General features: G+C 40.8%; 1 protein-coding gene across 13 annotated transcripts in view; it reads left to right on the forward strand.

Moving 5' to 3' along the window:
- LMO7 (LIM domain 7) overlaps positions 1-27,166 on the forward strand; it is a 167,889-nt gene extending 140,723 nt beyond the window's left edge. For 4 of the 13 annotated variants that reach the window (XM_019524710.1, XM_019524705.1, XM_019524711.1 and 1 more), the window contains 13 exons: positions 1,822-1,878; positions 3,759-3,784; positions 4,441-4,545; positions 7,416-7,508; positions 8,187-8,524; positions 10,854-10,919; positions 12,319-12,371; positions 14,545-14,706; positions 15,985-16,207; positions 17,070-17,360; positions 19,408-19,516; positions 21,556-21,658; positions 26,328-27,166. In XM_019524710.1, the coding sequence (XP_019380255.1) occupies positions 1,822-1,878; positions 3,759-3,784; positions 4,441-4,545; positions 7,416-7,508; positions 8,187-8,524; positions 10,854-10,919; positions 12,319-12,371; positions 14,545-14,706; positions 15,985-16,207; positions 17,070-17,360; positions 19,408-19,516; positions 21,556-21,658; positions 26,328-26,350 (1,649 nt within the window). In that variant the 3' untranslated portion in view covers positions 26,351-27,166. The remainder of the gene's footprint in view (positions 1-1,821; positions 1,879-3,758; positions 3,785-4,440; positions 4,546-7,415; positions 7,509-8,186; positions 8,525-10,853; positions 10,920-12,318; positions 12,372-14,544; positions 14,707-15,984; positions 16,208-17,069; positions 17,361-19,407; positions 19,517-21,555; positions 21,659-26,327) is intronic. The other 9 variants (XM_019524714.1, XM_019524718.1, XM_019524717.1 and 6 more) reach the window with 7 other exon arrangements.
- The last annotated feature ends 731 nt before the right edge of the window (positions 27,167-27,897 follow it).

A 27,897-nucleotide genomic window follows, 5' to 3' on the forward strand; every position in this document is an offset into this window, starting at 1 on the left:
CTGGTTTTGGCTTCACTTCACATTCCAAGAAAGAACCCTCCCCCTCCACCCTGTTTACTACTCACTTTAGGACAGGGTTTTCACCCTCCTCAAACACTGGGCACTAGCTACAGCCAAGGCTGGGGATTTTGATTGGGATGTACCAGTGCTCACGCTGACATTTAAACTTTGAGATTCCTAGGTAGAAAGCTTGCCCTTCTGCTGAGAGTCAGACCTAGTGCCATATTTGAAGTCAGGAAGGAACTGTACCCCATTGTCAGGTTGGTACAGACTGTAGGGGTTTTTGCCTTCTTGCATAGTGATGGGAGGGGCCCTCTTTGGATCTGTTGATCATATTTTAACAACCCTTGCAGTAGCAGAATATTAGCCACTATTGGCCCCTTGCCTTGCCTGTGGCAGGTTAGGGGGTTATGCCATGTGATTTGTGTCAGGGTTGGCTGTCATTTTAGTAATAGCTTAGATAATGAATTTGTATAGGATGGCTTGGATAGATATGATCCTGCCTCTGGTGGAGGGATTGGACTAGATGACCTCCGAATGTCTCTATGATTCTTTGATTTTAAACAAAGCCCTAACAAGAACCTGGATCTCAGTATGGCTGGTTATAGACTTCCTGTGCTGTAGGGATTAAGGAAGGGAAACAAAGCAGAGACAGAAAATAACTCCACATAGTGCAGTATTGTTTATAACAGATTAAAGCAGTTTTGTATCAGTCCTTCCATAGATTTTGAGTGTCAGTGCTTTCTCTGCCCTTCAGGCACTGGAGGGATGGGATGAAGAGAATCTAGCTCTGTGGGTGAGTCCCCACATGCAGGAGTATGTGCCTGTAGACACAAATAGCAGAGGCACAGATTTGTGCTGCTGCTTTGTGCCCCATTGCACACCCCTGCAGTATTACCTGGTGTCCCAGTACAGCAGGGATGCAGATCTGGCAGCATGGAGCCTGGCTGGCAGGCAGAGCATTGCTCTGGATGGCTAGCCCTCCGCTTGTTCCAGACCATGCTACTGACACATGCTCTGTGCTGGCTTTTTCCCTGGAGGTTTTGGGGTTTTTTTGCTACTGGATTTGTGGCACCACAAACCTCACACCCTTGAATGTAGGGACTCGCCTTATGTGTTCAGGGTTTTTTTTCCTCCCACTATAACTCAAGTATGATGACTTTTTAATACCTCAACTGCATAGTGTGGGCTTCATGTAACAAGTCCTAATGATGTTATTAATAAAGGTACTCTTTGGGGGTAGAGTAAGGGAAAACAACCACTTAGGTCTCCTAATGAATATCTAATTCTCTAATGGGAACTGCTTACTTAACTATATCTTATAATAGCTTGCCTGATTGATTTATATATGAACCCTGAAGTGAAAGCACTTGTGAATGAGAAAGTATATGCACTGGCTAAAGCCATCCCATTGTATTATGACTAAGGGTCATAGAGGAGGAGAAGAGAAGTCAAAGAATTCGAATTTTAGAGCGATTGTAATCCTAAACATGGGCTGTAAAAAAGTACCAAACCTGGGATTTCAGATAAAGCAAACCATATTGCCAGTTCTGCAGTTCTCCCACACAAAGTGGGTCATCTGTGCTGTTATGTAGATGGATTCTGCTTATACTAAGTACTAATCTCTGTGGTATAACCTACTAAAATGTACATTAGTTATTACAAAAGATTAGAATTTTTTTCCATCTTTTTTTCAAAGTGATATTTTTACAGATTGAAAAAGTCTGCTAACTGTAATTTGTTATCCAGTGGTGATAGTCAGTTAAAAAAAAAAAAAAGTAAGCACCATATTGACTTGTGTTCTTTGTATTTTTCAAATAGAATCTGAATCTATTTCTTTGAAAAACTTAAAAAGACGATCACAATTTTTTGAACAAGGTAAAACAAAAAGCTAACGTTTCATGTACTTTCATGAAATTGTTCCCACTGTACATTCTTTCTAACAAGTCTCTGGTGCTGGGTACTATGTCTTTTCAGCATTGTTTGTTGCACCATGACAAAGGAACGTAATTCATTTCCATTCTTTCTCTAGGGTCGTCAGGTTATTCTTACAATTCATGGGTCTACCTTTGTGGTAATGGGTCTTTGTGTGTTTTGTATATCTAAACCTTTTTAAAACCTCTGATGCAAAGTTCAAACATTTTTTTTTTTTTTTCTTCCACTGGGTAACAGAAGGGGTCATGTTCTTTGTTTAGGTATGCAACTACCTACAAAACAGGATAATAAACATTCCAGCACATATTTCATGAAATGTTCACAGCTATCGATAACATTACTCGTTTCAACCTAAATTGCAGTTTGTTCAGAGTCCCTGCTTTCTACAACCAGATTGATATAATGTATCATTCTACTGCCATTCTACAGTAGATAACAGCACTAAATCCAAAGTAAACCCAGCATAAATTTTGAAATGAATTTAGTAGTGTTTTGTTTTTGCCTTTTACAGGCAAAATATATGGCTCTTGTTTATAGTTTTGTAGGGTTGCTTTTTTGTGTGCTCTGCATGTCACATCTCATATCTTCACTAATACTCTAACATTCTGTCTTTTTAAGACTCTTTTGAATGTCAGTATTTTGCTGCAGCCTTTGTGGGTGAAATTCTAGGCCTGTGGAGGAATTCTGTCATTGATACTAGTGGAGCCAGGATTTCATCCCGAATGTGTGGGGTTTTTTAAAGTGACTTTTTTGAAGTGGCACAACGCATTTCTTGTTATGTTGGTAGTCATTTCTAAATGTCTGCTCACATATTTTTAGTGTAATGAAGATGTTGAAATATTTTTATATATGTTGTTGTGTTTTCTTTAATTAAAATATTTTAAGACCCGGTCTTAATCTTGTTTTTGTATAATGAATTCTATGGTGGTATGTTAACTGCCTTTTTTCTCCTTGTTCAAAAAAAGCCTTTCTGTATGGTAAGGCATACTTTTTAGTATTTAGCTATATATCAATAATTTATATTTTTATTAATTTCACTTATGATGCTTTATTATTCTCACCAATACATTTCCATTGTTAAAAGTTTTGTAACTAAAAATAATGCACATAAATAAATTTGACATAGGCCTGTGAGCAATTACAACAATTTGATGTGCTTTTCTCTACCATGTTTTGTTGCATGGCAGGGAAATAGGTTCCAACATTTTTGCTTTTCTGTTACATAACTGTTTTTAATGAAATGTGTCATGTAACTAACATGGTCTAAACTATTGGCTCTCTTGGCATTCATTTTGTTCTTCCAGAAATATTCTAAGAAAAACTCACTCCTAAGAGTTTGTTTCCCACAATTTTTTTTCTCTTAGTTTTTAGTATATCTACATGGTGTGTGCACTTTTGTCACAAAAGCACAAGCTAAGCTGAGATCTGTAACTAACACTAACAAGCACTCTATGGGGGGAGTATTTATATTGATATTTCAAATATTTTATTTTTCACCGCAAGTAAACTTCATGTCACTACAGCTGGGATTATACTGCTAATTCAATACTAAGCAATTACTGGCAGTGTTTGGAAGAATGTATTGCTGTTACAGGGTTATTCTCTTCAGCAGTTGCTCAGATAGGTATTAACTGCAGATGCCTAATGATTCACTGATCTAAATAAAGATAATGGGTCAAATACAAGCATAGTTTACAGTGTAACTAAATAGTATCATAGAATTTCCACAAGCAAACTTTCCACATTTAAATAGGTCTTATAGCCGCATGCAATTATAATACGGTTTTTTTGTCTGTTTCTCCTCCTATCCGTGGATCATACAGGAGGCTCAGAATCTGCAATATCTGATGTGAGTACTTGTTTACACACTGTTTATGAAATGAACTTAATGGTGATCTTGTGGCTGCCCATAAATTCATCAGGGGAGGGCAGCAGGGATTAGGAGATGCTCTATTTACTAGGACACTCCCTGGAGTAACTAGGAACAGTGGCCACAAATTGACAGAGAGCAGATCTAGGTTGGACACTAGAAAGAACTTCTTCACAGTAAAGGTTGCCAGATCTGGAATGGGCTTGCAAGGGCGGTAGTGCTCTCCCCTACCTTGGGGGTCTTTAAGAGGAGACTGGACAAGCACTTAGCTGGAGTCGTCTGACCCCAGCACTCTTTCTTGCCCAGGGCAGGCGTTTGGACTTGATGACCTACTGAGGTCCCTTCTGACACTATCATCTATGAATCTTTGTTTGGGGAAGCCTGCTATTAAGTATTTTACTGGTTTTTATTCTACTTAGGTGTCTCACAAAATTAACCAGATCACTGATTAAACCTTTCTTAAAGCTTGAATAAAGTGTTACAGTTTAACTGCACCAAGTGGTGTAGTACTGTAGGTTATTGTTGCTTTCAAATTGTAGCTACTGTTTTTGGACCTAGTATTTAAAAATATATTTTAAAAGATAGTGAATAGATATCCTCTTCATATGCATCTAATTGTTCTCTTTCTGTTCTAGCTTCCAGTCCCATCCATTAGTGTTCCTAGATGCCGGGTTTGGGATCAAGAGGATGAGAGAAAACGACAAGAAAAATGGCAAAAAGAACAGGAGCGTTTACTGCAGGTACTGTTCAACTTTCCTGTTGCAGATGGGAGTTGCACTGTATATGGATAATGCATAGGATGGTCATTCAGGAAACTCTAAGATCTCGTACAAGCTCTGCCATCTTGCCTAATTTTGGATAAAGAATTTCATTTCTCTACACCTTATGCCCTACTTCTTAAAACAATTCTACCTCTATTGTGTTGCAAAGTGCTTTGGAAACTGTGAAAAGACATGACAGAAATGTAAGGAATTGGGATAAGCTGCTTTTCATTATGTTTACGTTTGGCTAATGCCACATACAGACTTTCAGTTTCTACTAGGAAAGTTGCTCCTCTTCCAGGAGTATACATGAAATAGGAGTAGAAACCAGGAGTATACATGAAATAGGAGTGTTCTCCCAGATCACTTTAATGCATGTCCGCAGCCTGAGTCCTAAGCCTTTCTAACAGCAGAAAAGTTATTTCTCCCAGAGCAAAAATGGCTGCTCCAGGAGAAAAATATCTTGGGAATAACCAGGGTTAAATCACTTCTGGGAGAGTTTCTCCTGGCAGGGCAAATGTTTGTGAACTTGCCTTTTTGAGCTAAGCCACAGCACAGTTATCCAGCATCCCACAGTAATTTGATCCTAGCCCTTCTGGGTGGCAGTATGTTGCTCAGGCTAGATTCTACTGCTCCAGCCAACCTGAGAGCAGAACACACCCCCCCTTCACAATTCCTACATTGTGCTGCAGGGAGATGCAAGCTGACCTTTACCAATCTGAGTTAGCAAATCAGGGCTGCCTTTGTACTACTGCCATTTGCCTCCAGGCAGACGGGGAGACTTCAGAGCAAACTGAGATGTGTACACTGGAGCCCTCTGGCAGCATAGTGTCAGCACCTCAAGATCTCTGTACCTCAGGGGCTTAGCATTCAAATGTCCATTCAAGGGACTCCTGATAACTTTTTCCACCAGGAAAACAAACCTGGGATAAGTCTCCCAGATCATTTGAACATGTGTGCACAGCCTAAATCACACCGGAGAAGAGTTATCTTTATTTTTCTCTTTGCCACCATACAGCTTTCAAATACAAAGGAGTATTTGAAAGGTTTAAGTGGGAAAGGAAAATACAAACATTGTATTGTCATAATTTGAAATGAAACAAATGTTTGTCTTAAAAAAAAAATTATTATAAAACTTTCCTGCATATAATTTCAAACAAACAAAACTAATCAATTTCACTTTTTCTTTTTTAAATCTGTCAAGGAGAAATTTATTTATTTCAAAAAGGTTATTTTAAAAAGAGTTCATATATAACTGTTAGTCTTCCAAGGTGTATGTTTATTTGAAATGTGTGAACTGCACAGAATAACTTGAATAAGCCTTGAATTTTTATTTTAATGAGAATGTCATAGGAGTTCCCTTTAGTTCCAGAATTTCTAAATTTCAGTCTCACTACAAATTAAGTAAGGGGAAGTAATACTTCATGAAGTCTAGGATCTAGCTATATCAGAACTTGTCTTTTTAGTGTTTATATATAAAACTTTTCCAACAGAAGTTTATGCTAATATTTAAATATGTGGCAACAGTATTGTGCAAGCCACAGTATTTCAGAATAACAATTGGCTGGTCATTCATTATTGTAAATGGGAGTAGAGGCACAAAGAGAAGAGTGGGTTAGCATGTTTCATTTGTCTTTAATAACTAACTCTTTCGGCCAATTATTGGTATCCTAAGATATTCAAGGTCACAAAAATCTGCCAATAAAATATTCTTAAACTGTAGTTTGCACTTTCTCCCTCAAAAAGTTTTCAGAAATGCCATTTATGGGTTTTCAAGTTCAGTCCCTTATTAACTTCAATGTCTAATTGTCTCAGAAAAAACAAAACAAAACAAAATAAATACTTTCTTGAGAGTTCTGAAAACCCAGCCTTGGCATTAGCAGTTAAGCTGGGATATTTCCATGTTTTCACATCAATGTGATAGATGTTAGAAGAGTGAAGTATGACCCTGGATCTAGCAGTGCTACAAAGCATGTGCTTAATTTTGAGCATGCCAGGAATCATAGGGAAATGAACAGAATGGGACTACTCGTGCTTAACACTTTGCCACACATTTGTGCAGATTAATTTAATTTAAGGCTAACCATCTAAAAATTGTTGGGATCTGCAGGTGTCATTGAGCATAGTTTGCTGCAGAAGCTTTGTTTGTGGTGACAGTGCACTCAGCAAGACATATAGCTTAATCTCACTTTGCTTATCTCTAATTAACTCTGTCCGTTTTCATACCCTTTGTCTGCCTGTCTGTCTGTTTGTTTGTTTTTTTAGTTTTGTATTTTTAGTTTGTAAACTTTTCAAGGTAAAAGCTTTGGTGTTTTTATAAAGTGCCTACCACATTTTTGGATGCTTCTGGAGATCAATCTATTTGAGCCCAAGGTAAACTTAGAGCGCTGTCCTTAAAGAAAAAGACTTGGCTTCCCACTTCCCTTTTCCCCTTCCTCCTCTATCCCTTCTCTCTTTGTCCCCCCCTTCCTTTCTTTCCTTTTGTTTCTTTGGTCCTTTTGCACACAAAGTGTTAGCCTATAGTTTCAGTATTATCCCTAGTCCTATGATACAGTAGTAGCAGGTTTTCAGTTGCACTAAAACTGATCAAAAGGTAGGGAACATTAAAAATGTGTTGGTGGGCTTTTAGAAGCTGAGCATAAAAACTGGACTCTACTTAAGTCACTGTGAGAATTCCCCTTGACGTCATTAGTCAGGATTTCATTCCATCAGCTTAGACTTCACTACACCAAACAGACTGCTGTATACACTGGAATGGCTTAAAGCAAGTGCTGCTTTATATTGTATTACAAGCAGAGCGCATCACATTTTCTCATTGCTCTGAATTTTTTTTATATATAATCTGCTAGGAGAAATATAAACGTGAGCAAGAGAAATTGAGGGAAGAATGGCTGCGGGCTCAGGAGGAAGCAGAAAAAGAGAGTTCAAAATACCAAGATGAGGTAGGCTGTGATATTGTTTTCCCTTTCAAGCTTTTCCTAGTCCCTTTATTGAATAAGTCCACTGAAGTCGGTGGGACTACCTGCATATGTCAAAATTTAATTACATTCAGAAGTACTTAGTTTAATAGTGGTCTTAAGGCTACACCAGACTGTCTCTGAAGACCTTACATTGGAAATAAACTGCAGCCTTACTGAATAAAATCGTTTAGATATCTCAAAATATCAAGAATTTGGCTGGCTGTTTTGGTGGCTCCTTTCTGCAGCTATTGTCTGTGCCATAGCTGAGCAACCACTCTGGGTGTCTGAAGTGCTTATAGGGCTCTCTTGCTCCCTGTTTCTGTGTCAGATCAAGGAGCAGTTTTTCTCAGTCTTGGCAAGACCATTTCTGTTTGTATACAGTTGTGAACAGGGAGGTGGGACAAATCTGAAACTCGGGCAACTTTAAGCCACCACATTTGCTGTTACAACTTTTCACTATAACATTATCCAAGAAATTTTATTCAAGACCATAAGACCTGTTTGACCTGAGTGAACACATCCTGAAACATACATCAAAGGAACTTCATTGCCATCAGATTTCCCTGAGAGCTAGCTCTTCATCTGCTCACAAAACACAGTATTTTCTTCATCATGTGATGTTTATTTAAAAAGAAAATGCATTGTTTTCCTCTCCACCAGGAGCAGTGTGTCCTAACTGCAGACACGATGTCTATCACTGCACATGCCCCCTTGGCTTCTAGTTGGAGAACAGTCATGGGAGGAGATGCTGATGTTCCTGAAGGAGGTGGAGGAAGTGAACAGGGGGCACAGCAGCAGCAGAATAAGGAAGAGAAAGATGAGGAAAAGAGGTGGCTTCAGGAGGAACAAGGACTCCAGGAGAAAGAAATCCTCCACTTGAAACAAAAAAGCGAACTCCAAGAGCTAGAGCTTGAGCAAAGACGTAAGGAGATAGAACAGCAGTATGCCGAGGACCAGAAGCGGTGGGCGGAAGCAGAGGCAGAGGAGCAGCATCAAAGGTCTGCATTCATAATGGGAGTGAAGTATTTACATGGACTGTGAATGTAGTAACTGGGATGCCTAGGTATTTGCTTACTTACTGCACTGTCTTTGAGACACCTAGTTCAAATATTTTTTATGGCAGAGAGTGAAACACCATCTCCTTCCTTTTATAGCCATCTATTTGTATATTAAGAAAGAAAGGATCAACAGGGGTTCCAGAACTGACTGGGGTAGGTACCTCTATGGGATGGTTCAGGCAAATCTTGTATGAAGGGGGTTGAACCAGATAACTTTGAAAAGTCCCTTCTGAGCCTGTAACTCTAAAATGTTTTTCCTGCTGTTACAAGGAGCTCACCAGGTTAACTTAAAGGAAAGATTAGAAACAAATGTGGTGGTGGTGGTTGTTTTGTTTTCTGTTTTCAAAGACCTATAAATTTGCAGGAAAAGCTAGAGTAGCTGAGAGTATTTTGAACTCTTGTGTAACTAATGTTCCTCAAGTCCCCTCTTTAGCAGGCCAAATGTATTGGGCAAACTGTGCACTTAAATTTGACATAGCATTTTTGTTCTCAAGTTACAGCAAGCGAAGTTTAGGTTGGATATTGGGAAAAACTTTCTTGCTAGGAGGGTGGTGAAGCATTGGAACAGGTCACCTAAAGAGGTGGTAGAATCTCCATCCATGGAGGCTTTTAAGGCCTGGCTTGACAAAGCCCTGGCTGGAATTATTTAGTTGAGGATGAGTCCTGCTTTGAGCTGGGCTTGGACTAGATGGTCTCCTAAGGTCCCTTCCAACCCTAATTTCCTACAATTGTATACTGTATTTACTCAAATACAAGGCAAAGTATTTTCCCCCCCAGTTGGCATTGGGAATAAGTCCCTCATCCCATAAAAGGAAAACTCACCAAATACGTGGTCTTTTACTAAATTACTGCCAAAAACAGCATGTTCTCATCAATGCAAACCAACTGTGAAACTGATTAAATGCAGCCAACACTGAGCATGACTATAAAACATGTGGCCCATATTGGGCAAACCTGCTGATGGGAACCATTTTTATGGCAGTTAAAAAAAAAAAAAAAAAAATGGGTTGGTGTTCTTTTTGCAGGGAAATGGCACTGGGCCTAGAGGTACTTTAGTACCAGGCCAGCACTGGGAGGGCCAGACAGGGGAGGAGCCAGCCCTGATACCCTCCCTTTGGTGCCAAAAATGCTTGATACTAGCCAAAAGGCCAAGATGCTGATGGGAACTTACTGCATGAATGGGTTAGTATAGTCCATCTGAATAAGAACTATGGTAGTCCCCCTCACCACTGACTCTTTTCAAGTCATGGTGAGCCACGTTATTGAATACTGTTCATCCAGAACCCCTCTGTCACCCCATCTCTTAGCTTGGTGCATATGATTAGTGTGGCCCCACCCCACCCTCCATGTGGTAAAGCTAAACCAGGTTGCTTTGCTCTGGCATATAACTTTTTGGAGCATCCCAGGATTCATGACAAGAGCACCTAGCTCCAGTCAAGACTGGGGGCTAATTAGTACATGGATCCTTTGTTGGGGGGGGGGCAGTACATACACATAGTGAGCAGTGCTGAGCTGTGGGGTCAACATGGCTTGAAATGCTGTTGACTCTGGTGGGCCCCAGCCCAATGAACTATGTAGTACATCATGAGCCTTTGGCTTTGGACTAATATCATATATAGCTTGTACTACATAAAGGTAGGTGCCAAGTGCTGTTCAAAAATGTATTTATGGAGTACCTGTGCTAAAACTTGCAGCAGTTTCAAAAAAGGTAACATGCATCAATTCTGAATGAACTAAGTGTATGGATATAATATGAAATTTTTTAAAGTCATGTTTAATTTCAAGGTTATTGTTTTCAAATTTGCTCCTCACTTCATGTACTCAGGAAGAGCAGGGTCTTACAGTAAGAAGAGGGGGAAGGGGCGGCCAAGGTAAAAAGTTGGGGGGAAGCAGAAAGCAAATGGCTACCTAACCACTTAGACTTATTTTCTCTGCTGTGGCAGTATGAGGGGAACAAATTCAAGGCAGATCTTCAATAATTAGATTCTATACCTGGAAAATTATAACAAATTTATAAATTTTCCATATGTAGAATTTGAGTATTGGGGGAGGTCATTTTATAATCTGGGTTGTCTTCTATTTGAGTAAATATGATACATTTAAGAATTGGATGTTAGCAGTGTATTCACAGGGAACATTTTTATGAAGGCCTTTCTTGCCCATTTGACTTTTTATATATATATATAGAGAGAGAGAGAGAGAGTGCTCTGTTTTGTGTGTGTGTCTGTGTGACTGCATTTATTTATTTTTTTGTTTGTTTTGCTTATAGATTTTATAAACATTATGATGAACCTAAAAGCATTGAGGATCGATCTGGTCACTTTCTTGCTGACAGGTTAGTCTGACACTAAATCTCCATACAAGGTATAATTTCACCTTTATTTACTTCAGTCTTGACTTTGGCAGTAAATCTGAACCATTTTGGTGTGATGAAGTGAGACTTCTTATTAGCAATTTTATTTTGTGTAATTTTTGAGTTATGCTTTTGCCTACTAGGAGTTGGATCTGATATGTAGTGTACTTCATCTGATATATTGAGCTTCAGCTGATCAGTCTTAACACTGAGAAAACCAGGAAGCATGTGTATAGGTAGCCTAGAGGTAAGGCTCGGGTCAGGCTTCCTTATTCCTAATAATTGCTACTCTTATAAGCAATTGAACAATGTATGCTGTTTCCTTCTTCACCAGTGCAAGAACTGATCAATCAGCACATTGAACAGAAAATTAGTGTGAGGGACAAGAAATGTTATGCAGATATGTTAAGCATTCTGCATTCAAAGATCTTCTTGACGGAAGACAGTAGTTTTACTTAGGGCTTCGATAGCTGATGTGCATGCAATGATGCCGCTGTAATGTGTTATAGCTGCTGCTTCTGGAAACAGAAAACATGAGGTTATTTATTTATTTTTCAGTATTAATAGAGACATATTGATCTGCCTGCATTAGCTAGAGCTAGTAATATAAAAGTGCTGATAAACTTCTCCTCTGGGCTGCCAGTACACATCGACTTATTCTTCATTTTCTTATACATCTGATGTCCTTCAGCTAAGCTCATAGAGGGTGTGTCTACACATGACACTACATTGCTGTAGCAATGCTCTGTGGCGACCTAGCATCTGTGGGCAAAAACCGTAGTGTTGCAGCTACGTTGCCATAGTGAGGCTCTCCCTCATTATAGCGTGTCGCTACAGTGACATAGTGCCTAAAAATAACTATGCACAGTGCAGTATGGACTGTTCTTCACTGTATTTTAGCAGTTGTAAAAGGAAGTGCTAAAAGACAGTACAGTAACAATGACACCATAATGGCACGTGTGGATGCGCCCAGAGTGAACAAGTGCACGATGAATTACAGCAGTTTCCCAAGAAATGTTTGCAATGCAACACGTAAGGCTTTGTACCTTTCTTTCAGCTGCAGTGGCATTTCCAAAGTGTAAAGTGCTAAATACATCGCCTTGTGCAAACTGGGAGAAAGTGCATGCCTGAAATGTGATATGCTGGGTTGTACCTCATCTTCATCAGCCTTTCAACTAATAATTTTGGCATTCTTTGAGGCAAGGATTATGGGCCTCTGTGTGTATACAGCAGTTAACCAAAGGGTTCTGCACTTATGATTTAAGGCTATGAGCACTCCTTGTAATTTAGCAAGATTGTATTTATACAGCATCAGAAACAATTAACTGCAGTTCCATGTCTAGGAGCTATGGGAAACCAATCATGTTTTTTGTATTTTTAGAAGTAAATCCAGGTCAACTTCAGAATTGGATGATTACACCACAAACAGAAACGGTGAGTACTTCAAATTTTGTTGTTCTTTTTTTTCCTTCATTTATGAAGCATCAATAGCTTTTATGAAGCATGAATACCTTCAAAGGATAGTTAAAGCAGTAAGATAATTTGAAAGTAAAAAAGAATTGCTGGGATCTGCATACAGGTTCACAACATATCACACTTCACCAGAATTTTAAAAGTCAAGGAAATAAACAGCTCAGATAACTATCTGAGGGGTATGGCAAATCACCCAAGACTCAGTCTTTAGATCCAGTTTGGATGCTTTAAAAATATATATATATTTTCTACTTTCAGCTGTAAAGTACTAGGCTTGCTGCAAGAATCATTGGGAGAAATCTGTAGTTTTTGTTATGGAGCGCTCCCTTTTGGTCTTTAAAAACTTTCATACCAGCAGGATTCCTTTTCAGGCAGTGGTATGGACTGCTGTCATGATCATCATCATAAGGAATAAATGCTTTACTAAAAATTAGTAGGGCTGTCAGGTAATCACAGTTAACTTACATTATTAACTCAAAAACCAAATTAATGAGTTCATTTTTTTTAATCACATTAATCACGCACATCATTTTGACCAGTGGAGTGGACCAGCTCCAGACCAGCCAGAATCCATGTGCATGGCCCCAACCCCAGCCCACCCCTCGCCTGCTCCAGGCTCACATACCCACGCTGGGCAGTGGCAGCAGCCAGGCACAAGCTTCTACTTGGCACGGGGGAAAAGAGCCCCTTCTGCCTCACTGCTGCCAGGCCTTTCTTGCTGCAGCTGCCCAGTGCCTGTGCCCAGGCTGCCCTGTAACTCCTCTCTGCTGCCATCATCACTGCCTCTGGGCTGCCCAGCAGGGCAGCAGTGCAGAGGAGCCACAGTGTAGCCTGGGTGTGAGCTCTGGGCAGCTGGAGCAAGAAGGGCCTGGCAGTGGTGAGTGGGAGAGGCTGCTTTTCCTCTGTGCTGAGCAGCAGCTTATGCCTCGCTGCTGCCACTGCTCAGCGTGGACAGGTGAGTCTGGAGCAGGCGTGTAGCAGGTCTGGGTTGGAGCTATTCACATGGGTTCTGGCTGCTCCACTGTGGCCGGGGAGAGTCGGGAGCGGGCACTGGGAGGGCCAAGGTCAGAGCTGGGGCTGCACGCTGTTGGTGGTGGCAGGGAGGAGCTGCAGGGTGCACAGGTTCCAAGCTGTTGGGTAGGGGCGTGCTGACTATTGTTAAACTGTGTGATTGATTAAAATTTCAATTAATTGAAACTATTTTTTTTAATCTAGGAATTAATTGTGATTATTTTTTTAAATAGTTTGTCAGCCCAAAAAATTAGTTTGAGGATATGGCTAGACTTTTTAAATGGGTTTTGCACAGTAGATTGATAGAAACTATAGGTTTATCTATGGAAAATAGTATAGGGCAGTGGTGCTCAACCTTTTGGGCCTGTGGGGCAGATGAGTAGAGCAGGGTTTGTCTGCAGCCTGGATAAGCCCTATGCAACTGTCCCGTCTCTGCCTTAAACACCAGGAGTGGACCCTAGAGCCTGGCACTACCCCCTCCCACCCCTGTGTGCTAAGATTGGGCCTCAGGGTCCCGGGCCCCCACCCAGCCCTCTGCCCTGGGATTGGACTCCCAGTTCAGCATACAAAGCCCAGAGTTCCCCTTGAGGTCCAGAAATTTGGTGGTCTTGGAGTGGTACAGCAGGAAGTGCAGCAGGGGTGCGGCACCGTTCTTCTGCAGCCAAGTCTTCCAGACCTGTGGCAAGTCAGTCCCATGGGCCAGATAACATGGGACTATGGGTTGGGGGGTTGAGCACCCCTGGTGCAGGATCCATTAGTATGTTTGAACTGGTAATAAGAAGACTTAAGGGAAGGTATTTTTAACATAGCTGAATTTGCAACTTTTAATTCGTGAATGTGGGGATAACAGGAGATGACTGCATAGTTTTATAACAATGGCTTTGTTTTTTTAAGCAGTTAGGAAGAAGTACATTTCATAACATTCTCTTTAGGATTTGAATTTTGGATATTTTCTAATCTGTTTCGAGCAAAAATAGAAAGTGAATGTGGGTGACTTGACTTACTAAATCCTGTTTTGATGAAAGATACCAATGATGGAAGATACTATTTCTGCATCTAGAAACTGTTTTAACATCATTTGTCTGAGTAATAAATGGGTTTATGTATGCAAACATGAATGTAGGTCAATGTAAGAAACCATTGGGTGGTACCGCCCGAGGGTTGCTACAGGATGAGCTAAACCAAAAACAAAGTGTGAAGATGCAGCAAGAGACCAAAGAACCTGAACAGAAGGCTCCAAGAAGGCAAATGCTTTATCAGATGAAGTATAATAAGCCAGAGCAAGGTGGGAGTGCAGCTCATAATGACTGTATCATGTTCTCAAATCATGTTTCAATCATTAAAGCTAATGAGAAAATAACTCCCAAAATATTTTAAAATGTAAATCTCTACTGATTAAAAAAAATAATCTGTAGATATAGCAGCATTTAAAGGCAGAGAAAATGAAAGTGAAGCGAATTAATGCAGAACTATATGTGTTATGACTATTTGATTAAGTACTAGCTACTGCTAATTTAAGATTGACTTTTAATCATGGGTAATTCTGTTAATTTAAGGAATGTTGTCCTTTCCCCCTATTGTTTAGGTATATCAGGTAAAGACCAGAGGATTCTTTACACCAAAAATTTGAGGTCTCCTTTTACCATAGTATCAGGGTATTGTGATAGACACTACAGTAGCAGGATATTAAAGAAAATGTGTCTCATTTAAGGGACATTTTTGAAGGCAATGCATTTACAAAAGCAAAATTAAGCATCCTCTCTAAAACACAGTAAGTTTGTGTATATCCTGAACAAGGAAATAATTCTTGTAAAGAGAATGGGGAAAATATAAATTCTGCAAAAAGAGAAAGGGCTCCATTGTGCAACTGCATATTTTGTCAGGCTTTGGTTCATATTATTGGACCAAAGCCTCTAATTGAGCATGGGTAGTTTAGTATGTTAGAGAAAAGGATCCTCTGGCTTTCCCCTGTTCTTGAAAATAATACAGCTCTATTCTGTGGCATGTATATAGTGTTTGCTTATGTCACATCACATTAACTGTTATGTTTAAAGTATCATGATTTATTATGTGATTTTTTTTTTAATGTGAAAATTCTGTGTGTAAAAGCAGCAAATTAATATTATGCTTCCCCCTTGGCTCTTCACACTCCAGGAGCCAAGCAGGAGTGGTGCCACGAGACCCCTACCTACTTCTTACTGAGGAGTCTCCAGAATGAGAAGCTGTCAGGGGCTTTGCCCAGCTGCTCCTGTTCCTGGTCTCAGGGAGCTGAGTAGAGGGGCAGCACCACCCCCTGTCTGTTCTTCACTCGGGAGCCCCTGGAGTCAGAAGCAGGGTCCTCAGTCTGAGGAATGGGCTAGGGGCTTTTCCCCACTGCTTTTCCATCCTCTCCTAGACTGGACTGCTTTTATGACGGTCAATACAAACGTGAAAGACTTATGCCTCTAGCACCTCAGTCAAATTTTAAAATTGTGACTGTGAACATGCAGCACATTGGGCAACACCAGTTTTGCCGTTTGCAATTTGTTCCCCTTTGTCCCTCAAATTTTTGTCTTATTCAAAGCAGGTATGAACAACAAATACTTGGAAAAATCTCGGACTGTATCTGATTCACAGAAAGGGTCTCAGAAAGAGCCTGCCATGTCCCAAGCAGAGGCAGAGAGGCAACAAATCCTTCAGGAAATGAGAAAGAGAACGTCACTGCATACAGACAACAGCTGGATTAGGCAGCGCAGTTCCAGTGTATATAAGGAACCCATTACTGTACACAGCACTTTGATGAGGAGGTAAGACCAGCATTGAAAATTTGAACTTTGGCTCTTGATAAATATTTAGCTTGGGGGCCTTTTAGGTATTGTTGTTTTCAAAGATGAGAAGCTTTTAAGCCAATTTGAGTCTTAACAGAAGAATGACATTTGCTTGTATTATGGTATCCTATCTGATACCACATATTTACAAGTACTGTGCAGAGCTATTGTTTAGGAAACTAAAATACTTCCCTAATTGCTTACTTTTCATTTGATGTAGCCATAGTAAAAGTTAATCGTTAACATGCTCCAGTATTTGCCCATACTATTAAGAACATTAATAGCAAAATTTGTGAAATAAAGCTCGTACATTGGTTTTTTTAAGTTCTGCCACATGGGCATCTTGCCTGAAACTCATTTTCTAATATTTATTGCTTAAATAACATCTCAGAATTGGTTTGCACTTAGGAGACAATAGGTATCAGTCATGAGGGCTCACAGCTTCTGTGCCAACAGCTGGTTTCTGGATAACATTGTTATCTAGTAGTGGGTAGATCTATTTTTAAACTGGTATCCCTTAGAGAAAAGTACAAACAAAGCCGCTATGTGATGTCTGTTACTAATCAAAGTATTCTTATTTAGTTCACTCTGATAAGGCTGTGGCAAAAGTTATTCTACCATTATCTTTGCCTTTTGCACCATCTTTTTTAGTTCACTTTTTCCAAAGGTCAGTGCAACACAGTAAAATTATGTACCTTGCTACTTGTAACTAATGAGCCTAATACAAATATTTCTTGGGTCATCAACAAGCATATTATGCTACAAAACAAATCTTTACATCAGGAAATTGATTCTGCGCAATAATATCAGAGTATTAGAACTGAACAATCATCTGTTTCAGAGGTGAATCTCTAGACAATCTTGATTCATCAAGAACAAGCTCGTGGAGACATCATTCATGGATGAATCAGTCTGTCTCATCTAGTCAAGATTATACTCGCCCTGCTCCTTCAGCAGGATCTGCTTCAAATCGGGCCTACGCATACACTCCCTCCTCCAATGTAACATCTTCATCAACCACCTCTGTCAGAACAGCGTCTTCGACCCACACTCTCCCGTCAGCACCATCTCCTGTTCCTCGTGCTCAGTCTCCTACCTCTGCTTCCCAATCCGGGTCTCAGACACGGAATAAGTAAGTAGTTGCCCCTCTCAGTCTAATGAACAGAAGTCTGTCTTACCCTATGGACATTGATATAGTAGGTACAGTGAGGGTGGCATTGCAGGGCTGCTGTGGACTTTGCTGATTGATGTTAAATGAGCTACATAATTTCTTAACCCAGTTCTGAATGTCTGTCGAGTGGATATAATTATATTGTACTGGCCTCTACCCGGTAGGGGTATTGGAAAGTTTAATTCATGTTTGCCAAGTGCCTCAACTTTCAGGCAAGCACCAAGCAGAACCAAGCATTATCAGTTCCATAATTATCATAGTTTTGTTGCTCCTGCTTTATACTGGTTTAAAAAAAAAAAAAAAGAAAAGAAAAGCTGGACCGATGAACTTTTAGTCACTTAATTCTATTACTTGTTGGCTACCATAATGACTACTAAAAGTATCTTTATGCTTTCCAGATAGTACTGCTAGCATTTATTGTTTTTTTTTAAGAATGTAGTATTTAAAAAATAAATGCCGTATTTCATGGTGTATAAGTCAAGTTTTCAAGCCCAACTTTTAACGCTTTAAAATTCAACCTTGACTTATACACTGTATCGCCATCCCCTGCGAGTGGTGCTGGGTTCGGTGCTCAGCTGGCACAGCCCAGGCAGCACCATTCACAAGGGATGGGGCCATGCCAGCTGAGTGCTAAGCCTGGCCCTGTCCCCTGTAAGTGGTGCCAGGCTCAGCTCTTGCTGGCACAACCCCATCCCCTGTGAGCAGCACTGGGTTTAGTGCTCAGCTGGCACAGCCCAGGCAGTGCTACTCACAGAGGTTGGGGCCATGCCAGTCGAGCACTGAGCCTAGCTCTGTCCCCTGCGAGCGGTGCTGCGGCACCTCTCCACTTCCTGGGTGCCTGACCTGTAGCGAGGGTGTGCAGGGACTGGTATAAGTCGACCTCGTATTTCTGATCCAAAAAGTTAGGCTGACTTATACACTGTATCTATGAAATTCCTAACTTTCTGGATCGGAAAATGGGTTCGATGTGTATATAGTGCATCGGCCGATATGCTGTGCAATGCAGTAAATAAAAGTGCAAGCCCTATGTTTTATTGTTCATGTCTTTTGGCACGTGGTCAGTATCTTTTTAAGGAACACTCAGGAAATTTCATTACTACTGGCCTTGGACAGTTAGTGTAGACCATTACTTTTAATCCAGAAGGGAAAAAAGGAATTACAGTTTATTCTGAAGTCAAAATGAATTTCAGATGTGGCATAGGAGATGAAACAGATGATGGTTCTATGCAAGTCATTTTTTTAAACAAATTTGTGGATAACTCTGGGAAGTCATCTACATGTGATTGCTTGTACTAGGTCTAACAAAGACTTTAGAAAACATTCCTTTACCTTTCCTACATCTAGCACTCTGGAACATTTTGATAAATGTATCAGCTACCACCCCTTTTTTTTTAAAGCTTGGCTACCTAATTTTTTTTAAATATAGTATAAGATAATTTTTCCCCTTAAAATGGTAGCTTATCTTGTTCTTGCTTTCAGTTTCTGATTTGCTAACATCCTGGTTGATCCATTGAAATTGACCTCCAGATGGCACATTTTCCAAAGGGTTTAAATTCCAGAACCAGCTTTGTTATCAAACAAGGTGCAGATGAAGAGACTTGGCAAGGGTATATACTCAAATGCAGACTTTATAATACTTTCCCAGAGATCACTAATAAGGCAGCAGTGCTGAAACTGTGTGGTGCTTATCAAACTCAGCAATGTCCTTCTTTTAGATTCCCCTCAAAGTGGCATTTGGTCTTGTGAGTGATGTGAAAGATGTGACAGGAATTCTAATTTTCATTTGGTTCATCTGTACATGTTTACTATTTTTTCTTAATTTGCAGATTAATTTTAACAAACTAAGTTGGATATTAGTTCCAAGTAACCTAACTTTTCTCTTTACAAGTGCTCTCTTTCAGTGATTTTTCTCACCACCTCATACCTTTGATTGCCTTTGCTAAATTCTTTTAAAAACCTTTTCAAGTTGGTTTTGAGGATCTCAGCCACATTCTTGTTCTGTATCCAGGTCAATCAGTGGGAAGAAAATATGTTCATACTGTAATAACGTTCTGGGCAAAGGAGCCGCCATGATCATCGAATCTCTTGGTCTTTGTTATCATTTACATTGTTTTAAGGTGAGAGGTAGGAGTAACACTGTGAAGAAACAGGAGCTAATGTGGAGCACGCTTGGTTGCAGGGGCTCTGCTGATCACTTGCTACGTGCTTTCCTTACGCAGGTGTGCTACATGTATGTATCCATGCAACTGTCCTATCTGCAAATGTTAAATGCTTATTTTAATATTGCTCTAATTTGCAATATTTCTAAATTTTAGAGCAATATTAGAGAAGCATTAAAACTCTCAGATCTACCTTACAGTTCTTACTTCTAAAGAAAACCTGTTGTGAAAGAACTGCCTGCCTTCTGAAAGATGTCTCAAGTTGTATAGTCAAGAACTAAGCCACCTAAAACCACTAGTCCTTCTTATGAATCTCAGTCAATAGAGGTCAGTTTTTGACTTTCCTAAGATCCCTTAGTTAAGGACAATAATGCACAGTTGTATTGCTCTAGGAGCACATCAGGGGTGACACCCATGCCATTGGTTCCTGGTTCTCTCCAAGCTCAGGCAAAAGTAGTCTGTGCCAGCTCCACTGCTGTTGCAGATTGTGTAGATGTTTTTATACATGCTTCTGATGTGGCACTGGGCGCTTTTAATTAATGAGCCATGGTAATTAAAAGCTCCTGCATGTCATGTGCTTCAGCAGTGCAGCACGCCTCCACGCTGAGAAAATAGCGACGGTGTGCTTTGAACTAAAGCACGTTGAACGTGTTTTAATTCAAAGCACACCACTGCCACTTTCTCAGCATTGAGGCACGTTGCACCATTCACACACATGATGTCATGCCAGAGTGTGTCAATTTGTGCTCCATTATACTCGATTATCAAGTCTGCTCTGACACACTGGGTTTCCAGCACATTGGAGCAGGCTCTCCATGTGTGTAAGTGCCCAGAGTGTCCATCCCCACTCCCTACACCTCTACCTGCCCCCCTTCGCGTACACACACTAGCTCACTGGCTCTGGTCTGGATCCACTGTGCTAACTGGCATGTTGCAGGGAACTTAGCTGAGGCTTCATCAGTTCCTTCCCACCTGGAAAGGGAGAGATGTTGTAGTCCTTCTGTTCCCTGTAAGAAGTGTACTCTGCTTAGGGGAATTAGAGGGCTCTTTTTACCTCTTCTCATATGCCACCATAGGCAAGTTTAGAGGCATGACCCTGCCCAAAGAGAAGCTGTTAAGATTAAGACATTAAAGAGAGTGCTGCAGAATTGGACTTATTACTTAATAAGGGTTGTTTTAAATGTATTTTTTAAGGCCCTGTAGAGGAGCCTGATGCCTACATACATACTGTAGCATTTTTCACTTAAGCTAGAAAGCTTGAGATCCTTGGGGATTACTGTTCTGCTTTGTAAATCCAGTAGGTAAACGGGAGTTGTGAAGCAATCCTAGAAACTTTGAAGCTTCTGTATGCCTTCTTGGAGAAGTGTTGTTTAGTTACCCTTCTGTAGCAATATTCTGTTCAGTGAATAGGCTAAACATTTTAATACTTTGATAAAGAAATGTTATGGAGGACTTTGTTCTTGGCAATTGAAGTGGACTGGAGCTCCAAGTACCTTCTATTTTTTAAATGTATCCATACACCACTTAGAATAATTGTGCATAAGTGCTTGCTGCCTTTGAAAATTATGGGGTTGTGGGAACAAGCTAGCAGAATGAAAAGCAGATACGGCAGCATGGAGTCTGCAAGTGGCAGACCTGAATGTTCTATGCCAAAATTGCTCATCGCCATTTCAAGAACAAGTGCTTTCATGTTGTGCCATTTTTTTGTGTTTTCAGAGAAACTGAAGCTTAAAACAAGATTTTTGTGACCTAATCTCTAAATCACGTCTGCTTTTTACATGTTTAGAATGTACATCGCTGCTATGAGTTGGCAAGTCATCACCTTAAATGATAAGCCTAATCTGGCTGGCTGCATTTTAATCAACTAATCTTTGTATGTTTGCTCTTGCGGATCCTGGGTCTATGGTCTGGGCTTTGCTGGCTTGTAATGTGAGCTGCTTCTGAACTTTGTTTCCCAGAGTTTGTAAAGAGGAGCTGATTCTTGCTGTTTCTTACAGTGTGTGGGTTGTAAATGCAGCCTTGGAGGATCAGGCTCAGGAGCTGAAGTCAGAATCCGAAACAATGAGCTCTTCTGCAATGACTGCTATATCAGATTTAAAAGTAAGGAAATAGAATAAGTGTGAGTACTGCTTTCTGGGGGTACTTGCTGTGGGGCTCAACAAGTGTCTCTGTTTTTACCAGTCAAAAGGGGCGTGAAATTTTGGAGTAAATGTGGGCGGGGGGGTGGCCCACTGCCAAAATCCTACGTATGGAGTCTCTTCAGGGATATGTGTTGGTGGCAGGGGATGAGTGAAATCTGTGTTAACCCCCACTGTCACTGCTCACCCTGCTGCCTCCAGACTTGGCCTGCGAGATGCCCCACCATTCAGATCCAAATTTGACATGACCGGTTTAGTGCAAACTTAGTATACTAGCAAATTCATTTATGATGGTTTTGTTTCATTTCTTTTTTTGTGGGCTCTTGTCTCCATTCCACTTAACTCTTGTGCTGGTCTAGCCACCAGCATCTTGTTAAGGAAATGGATGTAAGCAGGGAGATGAAGTGAATGTACTTTAGTCTTTGAAAGCCTAGGAGAGGTGAATTTTAGGATTATTGCCAGTAACTGAATAGATTTGTCTTGATAACAGATCAGTTGCATTGCAGACCCGCATCCATTTATAAAATTAATACGAAATTTTATTAGTGCATTCCTGTCACATTCTGGAAAAGTCATTGGTTTAACCTATGCTGGTACCACAGATATTAGTTATTCTCGATTGCTAATATTACTTGAATTATTGCCTCATGATTGGTTATTCATTTAGGTATGAGTGCAGTTGGGGGTTGATTTACTTGTATGTCTTAATTAAAGGACACGGTAATGCTTTTTTCTTTATTAGTATCTTCAACATTCTAACTTCAATGAAGTTGCTTGTGGTAGCTTGATAAGCTATTACATTTCTCACTGCTGTTGCAGAAAGCACTAGACAATTCCTTAATTTTAAGGTGAGTTCTGCCTTTGAATCAAGCATTTAGGAATGAAATACTCCCATGGCAAAATGCTGTAGCTGTTCTATTTGAGCTCATTTTGTTCACTGATGTTAGGAAAGCAATATGGTGCTCTTGCCAGAAACTGTGACCTAGATCCAGGTCTTTCCTGGCTGGGGAAGCTCAACAGGGAGAAGAGAAAATACTACTCATTTTTTTTCTATATTCCCTCTCTTCCTTTTCTTTTCTTTCCTTTTTTGGTGGGGGCGAAGTCAGGTTACTTTATTTTTGTTTTCAACCCAATAAGCTAAAGACAAAAATGACTCTCACACCTATATAAGTGATCAGAAACCAGCTCAAATCTGTTACACGACAGGGCTAGGGAAAGAAGTTAAACAAGTTTGTGTGTAAGTGACCAGAGACTGGTTTAAACCTGCAAAAGAATAGAAGTTCAGTGTACTTAAACCAGTTTCAAAATGGCTGAAATTGATTTTAAGATAAACCTGGTTGAATGTAGTATCATGCTTAAGTGATTTGGGTCAAACCAGTTTATTAAATGCCTGTCCCAGACCCCTTCCTGTTTCAAATTAAATTAGAGGCCCCCGGCATCCTAGCATTTTGCAGCCATGGCTGAGCTTTGCTGTCTGCTCTATAGAGCAGGGCTGGCCCTGCCCCTCTGGTCCCTAGCTGAAGTAGTGAGGGCTGGCTTACTGGCCTCACTGGCTGGCTTACTGCACACCCTCCCCCCCCACCCCCACCCCTGCAAACCTCTGTTGGAGTCTGGTGCCAGGGAGGTAGGGGTTAAACTTCTCTTCCCCCGAGTACAGGGGTGCCCCGTTCTGCTTGCTTAGTGCTGGCTGTAGCTGTGAACTAAAAATCCAAGAGGCACCTGGAAGCAGGAAGAAGTAGTGATGAGCAACCCTGCAGAGTCCTACTGCTGTGAGTCTAGACAGTAAATCCCAGAGACCTCAGGGCAGCAGGAAGAGGAAGCCAAATACACAACCCATGCTGGCTAAGTGCCAGACAGCTGTGCTGTGGTGCCCCCCAGCTTCTGGTCTGAGCCACTGCAGGCATGTGGCTGCATTTCTGGAATCAAAAGTGAATGCCTGTTTGCTTGCTAATCGGCTCAATCTATGCAGCCTAAATTAACCTGTGAAGATTGAATTAATTCAGCCTCAGGCTTTTTGACAGTCTGTATACTTAGCCATAAAGTGCAAATCAATTTGGAAACTAGATACTGGAAAAGCGACTCTTCTCATAGTGTGTTACTGCAGGAGATGTGATCTCTGAAGGCTTTCAAGATGGATCTCTTTGGCTAGGGACAGACATTCAAAAAGCCTGAGCCTGAATTGATTCAGTCTTTGCAGGTTAGTCTAACCTGCCTAAGTTAAATAAGCTTCCAGCTGAACAGACATTCTCTCTGGACTGAGAAAATGCAGGCATATGCCTGCAGTAGCTCAGGCTAGAAGAAGTAAGGGGAGGTGCTAGAGCAGCCCTCCCTTCCCTTCCAGTGCTGAGCTGAAGGTGGTGTGGCCAGGCTGCTTTGAGTAGGGAGGGGTCATCCCCACCCACCAGCAGCCCAACAGGGAATTGATAAGTGTTTATCACCCCATTAAGAAAACAAAGGGACATTACCAGCTACCTGTTGATTCTCCCTTTGTCCTGCCACAGCATGGTTGTATCTAGCCTGTGGTCTGATAGCTAATGCTGAGGTGCCTGTAAGGCAGAGGGGATGAGGATGGGAGCGGGGGAGCAGGCAGATGCCTGCAGTCTGTGCCAGAGCTCTGGCCAGGGAGCAGAGGGGAGGGGCCAGTTCTGCCGTGGAGCAGAGAGCCCTGCCCAGCCCACAGAGCATGCCGGGATGCTGAAGGTGTCCGGCTTATCTTAAACTGGGACAGACATTGCATAAACCAGTTTGACCCAAATCAGTTAAGTCTGATACCACATTCAGCCAAATTTCTCTCAAGCCAGTTTCAGCCATTTTCAAACTGGTTTATGTGCAGTGAACATCTGTTCTGTTACAGGTTTAAACTAGTTACTAATCACTTAAACGGGCTTATGTGTAATGTCTGTCCCTCGCCCTCCTCTTTGGAATATTAGAAAAGTAATATAGATGCTTCGGATGTATGATTCTGGAATTGATTTTGTTCTTCCTTACCTCTTTCACAAAATCCAAATTCGTGAAACTGTTAGATAAACCTAAGTTTGCTTATTAGGTCCAAAATGTTTTGGTGGTGGTTATCCCTAAAACCCAATCCTATTTTCCAGCTGAGCCCAAATTTTAAAATATTAACACCCCCCCCACCCCCCAAACATTAGTTACATCTAACACGGAGTTTAGCTGTAGCACTGTAATTAGTGTTGTTATCATCTAATATTATAAAAGTCTAAGTCTGTCTGTCTGTAACGCTTTATTCGCACTCTGATTGATTGGCTGATGGAAACAGGCAATCAGAGTGCTCCAAGCATGGGGGGAGTGCTGCCATGATTCCAAAGCCATGCCAAGGACTGGACAGGGGGTGGGAGAGCTAAGGCAGCACTGGCCTCAGCTCCCCCACCCCACTCCTTGCAAGATGCAGAACAGCAACAAGATGGGGCGTTAGGTGACGGCACTCCATCTCAGCCCCCTCGTCATTCTTGACAGGCAATTGGCTAGTTCATTATATTTTATATGTTAAATCCATAACTTGTATTAGTTTTTATTGGTGTAAAGATACTTTTTTACTTTTGCAAAGAGAACTTATAATAGATTTGGTGTTGTTTTGACTAACACTTTACAAGTATATTTTTTGTTCACTAAGACATTGTAATTTTAGGGCCTTGTATATTAATTTTAAGTGGTTCTTGGAGTTCTTAACCATTGGATCATCTGTGCATTAACACTGGAAACTAGTTTTAAGCACATTTTAGGTGGTTTAAATTTATGCAATTCTGGGCCAGATTTCTCTCTGTTATCCAGCTTGTGTCTCATTAATGTGCGACTCCCCACAGATGAGCTGTCCATATTTCAGTCCTCCATCATCCCAGGATGCAGTGTCCCCTCCCCTCCCCTCCTGTTCTGAACTTTCCACCTCCTGAACTCTACTTCCCAGGGGGCAGTTCTGGCACCAGGCCAACTCCCCCTCCTGTTCCCCTGGGAGTGTTACCTTCCCACCCTCAGGGGTGTGCAGGCTGCTTAGCACGTGCCAGCTAGCCAGGTTGCAGGGCATGAACAGGTCCAGGAATGGGGTCTAGGCAGGGGTGGATGGGAATAAGGTAGAAGTCCAGATCAGATCCCTATGGGCTGGGACTTACTTCCCAGACAGGTGCATTAGCTCCCCCAAAAGCATTTGTCTTGCCAATCCCACTTCCCAGCTACCCCTGGTAGCATAACCAGCACCCCCATGCCCTACTCTTAAATCCCAATTTATTTAAACATGAGACTTTCTTTAATTTACTTCCTCTTCATTTCTTTTTAAATTCATTCTTATTTTTTACTACTTTTTATTTTATCCTTCAGTGTCTGGGTGACTTCATTTCACCACCCTTCCCCCACCCTTGTTTCCTTTCCACCTCCCATTTCAGGAGCCTATCCTGGCTCACCAGCCCTGTAGTGGCAACTCACACCTGTAGCTTCTACTTGGGTCCCTGCTTGTCAGCCCTCTATTAGCAAGTCACAGCTGTGCAGGTACAAGCCAGAGAAAGTGTTTAGCCTTAAGGTGTAACTGCTCCAAACTTGCATTAGCACTAACAGCAATTAACATTTGAACAGTAGCAAGGCTCTTAATTAACAACTTTTATGTTTCTTCCCTTCCTTAACAGCTGGACAGCCAACCTCCATGTGAAGCGAACGTAGATATGAAGCCATTGCTACAGATAGAGGAGGAGGTGGTTGCTGCTAATGTAGATCTATAAATATATATTGTGTGTTTTTAAGAGTAACCTTTTTTTTGCCCTTCTAGATTTCATAGAACATGGGCTATATCCTTCATATACCTGTACTTTTATTTATGAGAAAGTAATCACAATAAGATAATATCTTGGGGAAAATGTATTTACTTTGAGCTCAACCTCTCAAAAGCACAAAGAAGAACAAACATCAGTAATAACTTCAAAGTATGTCTGAGGCTAATAATTAAGTAGCTGAATTTCCTATGATACATAAAGAGGGTATTTCTGTTTTTATGCTCTTAACTATAGAGCACTATAGGAATAATTAATATAAATATGTATTTGCAATCGCTGTCTTTATTTTTTGACATGCTGCAAAGTGAGTTCTCTAGAGTAATATGAAGCTGCATTAAAATACACACCAATGTGTTTGCTTTCTGTATGCTGGTTTCTAAAATTGTTTATTTGCTTTTTGAAACTAAGATACCAAGTATAGTCTGCTCAGTGGTGAAGACATAATGTGCTACACACAAACAGTGGAATCCATTTGAGGGAATGGTTTCTCCTTTTCACTTTTGACAGATAAAACCATCACTTTCCCTCAAACAAGTTAATGCAGGAAGTGGAGGAGTTTTCTGTTGAATTACAGTATATTTGTAAATATTTTTTCTGATGCTACGTTGACTTTTTCCTTGCCTTACCTGCCTTTTGCAAAATATTCATGTCCACAGAATGAATTGCTGAACAATAAACCTGATTGTCTGAATTTGTTTTGGTAAAACATTTCTTGTCTGAGATTTAAAACACTGCTACATATAGGTGTATATACTCATAGAGAATGAGATCTCATATCTTGCTTTTCTGCTATTTACCCATTCCAAATGTAAATTTGGTAGCGATCTTCCCTGTCAGGTCCTGTTTGCTCTTTCTTTTCAATATTTAGTACAAGTTACATGACTACCATTACAATAGCATATTGTTTAATTCAAGACATGTGGAAACTTCCCCTAATTGGTCTGTTGCTCTGTTAATGAGATGCAGGAACTATCCCTGAGCTGCTGCTGCATGCTGGTGAAATATGTGCTATGCAGTTTTGGGTAATAGCTCTCAACTTTTTCTCTTTTTGCTTGGTGACCTGCAGAATCATCTTGCTCTCAGTTAGTACCCCACCAGTCCTTGGTAGATTCAAAAAAAAAAAAAAAAAAAAAGGATTTTTACCACAAAAAACTATTTAGACTCGCTTATGGATTGCAGCTTAAAAGTGGAAAGAGGAAAGCTGGGTGCAAGGGGACAGCAAAACCCTTGTCAAAGTAACTTGAACAAAATAACTTAAAGTGCTTCTTCCTTTGATGGGGATCAGTCTAAATGTTATGGTTGGATGAGAGGGGAAGGGGATCACAGAAACAGTTACATGGAGCCAGGGACGTAAGTACAACTGGAGCAGCAGGAAAGGCAGATGAAAAACAAGTTGTTCCTTCCTTCCTTCCCCTCTCCTGGGCTC

Source organism: Gavialis gangeticus, unplaced genomic scaffold (genome assembly GCF_001723915.1).
Source record: "Gavialis gangeticus isolate Ggan-Ray unplaced genomic scaffold, GavGan_comp1, whole genome shotgun sequence".
In the NCBI taxonomy this organism is placed as follows: domain Eukaryota; kingdom Metazoa; phylum Chordata; order Crocodylia; family Gavialidae; genus Gavialis; species Gavialis gangeticus.